Here is a 3,242-nt window from a genome sequence, read left to right as displayed (position 1 = left end):
GGAGATGTTTACAACTTACTATTATAAATGCTGCCACTCAATCATAGGAGAAAATGATACTAAAATAGTTCAAGGCTAAAATCACACATAGGGCAGTTGTTCTCGAATACTTATAAGGCCACGAACTCATTTATGTATAACCTATAAACTTGAAGAATGTTTGAACCAATACAGTGGCAAGGAAAGCTAACAACCTAACTGTTCAGATCTATGGCCATTATTTTTCATTTAGTCCTAGAAATACATTTCCTTTCTTTAATGAATCAATATGGTCCATCTCAAAGAGACACACGTGGAAGTGAAAAATAAATTTCTAAAGCAAGTGCTGATGGAAGAAGCAGAATTTCCCATTTAAAATACCCAAACAACTCCAAATTCTTTAGTAGTTAGCACTCCTGAAATCTCTTGACATAATAGAGAAGCAAAGACCCATAGAGAGATATGCGGTTAAATAGTGCTGCCTCTGGTGGCGAAAGGAGTTGCTAAGTTGTTTCACAACATATTTTTCCCCCACAGGCACAGGCCCCCCGAACACTGGAGCCGTCTACGAATTATTCTGACGCTAACTCCACAGCTCCGGACAGAAACACAATAGACGGGCGTGGTCTTATAATCATAAGCCAGTTCCTTTCTCCAGTCCTTCCTGCCTATGTTCGCATACGTGTTATGGGTTCTGCGGTCCTGATGAAACTCCCTGAACGGAGAAAAACCACACTCTTCATCTCAGTGGCGAGTTTCTCCTCTTGCTCTAAGCAGGGTGTTTGACCTTCTAGTCGACTGCGTCCCCTGTACCCGGCGCCAGCTGTGTTCCTGACCCCAGAATAAATCAGGGCTGCAGGGGCCTGGCAGCGCTCCGCACACATTTCCTGTCGCGGCCTAAGGGAAACTGTTGGCCGCTGGGCCCGCGGGGTGATTCTTGGCAGTTGGGGGGGTCTGTCGGGAGCGAGGGCGGAGGGGAAGGGAGGGGGAACAGGGTTGGGGAAGCCAGCTGTAGAGGGCGGTGACCGCGCTCCGGAGACAGCTCCGCGTCCTCGAGCGGGACAGATCCAAGTTGGGAGCAGCTCTGCGTGCGGGGCCTCAGAGAATGAGGCCGGCGTTCGCCCTGTGCCTCCTCTGGCAGGCGCTCTGGCCCGGGCCGGGCGGCGGCGAACACCCCACTGCCGACCGTGCTGGCTGCTCGGCCTCGGGGGCCTGCTACAGCCTGCACCACGCTACCATGAAGCGGCAGGCGGCCGAGGAGGCCTGCATCCTGCGAGGTGGGGCGCTCAGCACCGTGCGTGCGGGCGCCGAGCTGCGCGCTGTGCTCGCGCTCCTGCGGGCAGGCCCAGGGCCCGGAGGGGGCTCCAAAGACCTGATGTTCTGGGTCGCACTGGAGCGCGGGCGTTCCCACTGCACCCTGGAGAACGAGCCTTTGCGGGGTTTCTCCTGGCTGTCCTCCGACGCCGGCGGTCTCGAAAGCGACACGCTGCAGTGGGTGGAGGAGCCTCAACGCTCCTGCACCGCGCGGAGATGCGCGGTACTCCAGGCCACCGGTGGGGTCGAGCCCGCAGGCTGGAAGGAGATGCGATGCCACCAGCGCGCCAACGGCTACCTGTGCAAGTACCAGTTTGAGGTCTTGTGTCCTGCGCCGCACCCCGGGGCCGCCTCTAACTTGAGCTATCGCGCGCCCTTCCAGCTGCACAGCGCCGCTCTGGACTTCAGTCCACCTGGGACCGAGGTGAGTGCGCTCTGCCGGGGACAGCTCCCGATCTCAGTTACTTGCATCGCGGACGAAATCGGCGCTCGCTGGGACAAACTCTCGGGCGATGTGTTGTGTCCCTGCCCCGGGAGGTACCTCCGTGCTGGCAAATGCGCAGAGCTCCCTAACTGCCTAGACGACTTGGGAGGCTTTGCCTGCGAATGTGCTACGGGCTTCGAGCTGGGGAAGGACGGCCGCTCTTGTGTGACCAGTGGGGAAAGACAGCCGACCCGTGGGAGGACCAGGGTGCCCACCAGGCGCCCGCCGGCCACTGCAACCAGCCCCGTGCCGCAGAGAACATGGTCAATCAGGGTCGACGAGAAGCTGGGAGAGATACCACTTGTCCCTGAACAAGACAATTCAGTAACATCTATTCCTGAGATTCCTCGATGGGGATCACAGAGCACGATGTCTACCCTTCAAATGTCCCTCCAAGCCGAGTCAAAGGCCACTATCACCCCATCAGGGAGCGTGATTTCCAAGTTTAATTCTACGACTTCCTCTGCCACTCCTCAGGCTTTCGACTCCTCCTCTGCCGTGGTCTTCATATTTGTGAGCACAGCAGTAGTAGTGTTGGTGATCTTGACCATGACAGTACTGGGACTTGTCAAGCTCTGCTTTCACGAAAGCCCCTCTTCCCAGCCAAGGAAGGAGTCTATGGGCCCACCGGGCCTGGAGAGTGATCCTGAGCCCGCTGCTTTGGGCTCCAGTTCTGCACATTGCACAAACAATGGGGTGAAAGTCGGGGACTGTGATCTGCGGGACAGAGCAGAGGGTGCCTTGCTGGTGGAGTCCTCTCTTGGCTCTAGTGATGCATAGGGAAACAGGGGACGTGGGCACTCCTGTGAACAGTTTTTCACTTTTGATGAAACGGGGAACCAAGAGGAACTTACTTGTGTAACTGACAATTTCTGCAGAAATCCCCCTTCCTCTAAATTCCCTTTACTCCACTGAGGAGCTAAATCAGAACTGCACACTCCTTCCCTGAAGATAGAGGAAGTGGAAGTGCCTTTAGGATGGTGATATTGGGGGACCGGGTAGTGCTGGGGAGAGATATTTTCTTATGTTTATTCCGGAGAATTTGGAGAAGTGATTGAACTTTTCAAGACATTGGAAACAAATAGAACACAATATAATTTACATTAAAAAATAATTTCTACCAAAATGGAAAGGAAATCTTCTATGTTGTTCAGGCTAGGAGTATATTGGTTCGAAATCCCAGGCAAAAAATAAAAAATAAAAAATTAAAGGATTGTTGATAACCCAGACTCAAATATCATTGGCTTCCTCCAGGAATAATTAGGAACAGCTGAGGGCATGCTGGGAGTAAGCAGCAAGAGTGCATTCTGCTTTTAGATTGAGAGAGAGGTCCTTAAGTTCCTCGAATGAGACACAGATCTTTAAGAACTAGTAACTTTTCCATTGATTCTTTTATCCTTTCTTTTCAAAGTCACTGCTGCTTGTGTGCTTTGCTATAAATCGAAAGTGTAGTGTTGCCAGAATT

The 3,242-nt window shown here is 53.0% G+C and overlaps 1 protein-coding gene across 1 annotated transcript; it reads left to right on the top strand.

Moving 5' to 3' along the window:
• The first annotated feature begins 554 nt into the window (after positions 1-554).
• CLEC14A (C-type lectin domain containing 14A) lies at positions 555-3,000 on the top strand. Its single transcript, XM_054449630.2, has one exon. The coding sequence runs from the start codon at positions 1,085-1,087 to the stop codon at positions 2,555-2,557; it is 1,473 nt and encodes a 490-aa protein (XP_054305605.1). The 5' UTR covers positions 555-1,084; the 3' UTR covers positions 2,558-3,000.
• The last annotated feature ends 242 nt before the right edge of the window (positions 3,001-3,242 follow it).

The sequence above is a fragment of the Pongo pygmaeus genome, chromosome 15, assembly GCF_028885625.2.
Source record: "Pongo pygmaeus isolate AG05252 chromosome 15, NHGRI_mPonPyg2-v2.0_pri, whole genome shotgun sequence".
Classification (NCBI taxonomy): domain Eukaryota; kingdom Metazoa; phylum Chordata; class Mammalia; order Primates; family Hominidae; genus Pongo; species Pongo pygmaeus.
This window is presented reverse-complemented; position numbering and strand designations above follow the sequence as displayed.

What these genes read in the sequence shown, in the direction of transcription:
- CLEC14A (XM_054449630.2), top strand. Translation starts at nt 1,085, where the DNA reads ATGAGGCCGGCGTTCGCCCTGTGCCTCCTCTGGCAGGCGCTCTGGCCC.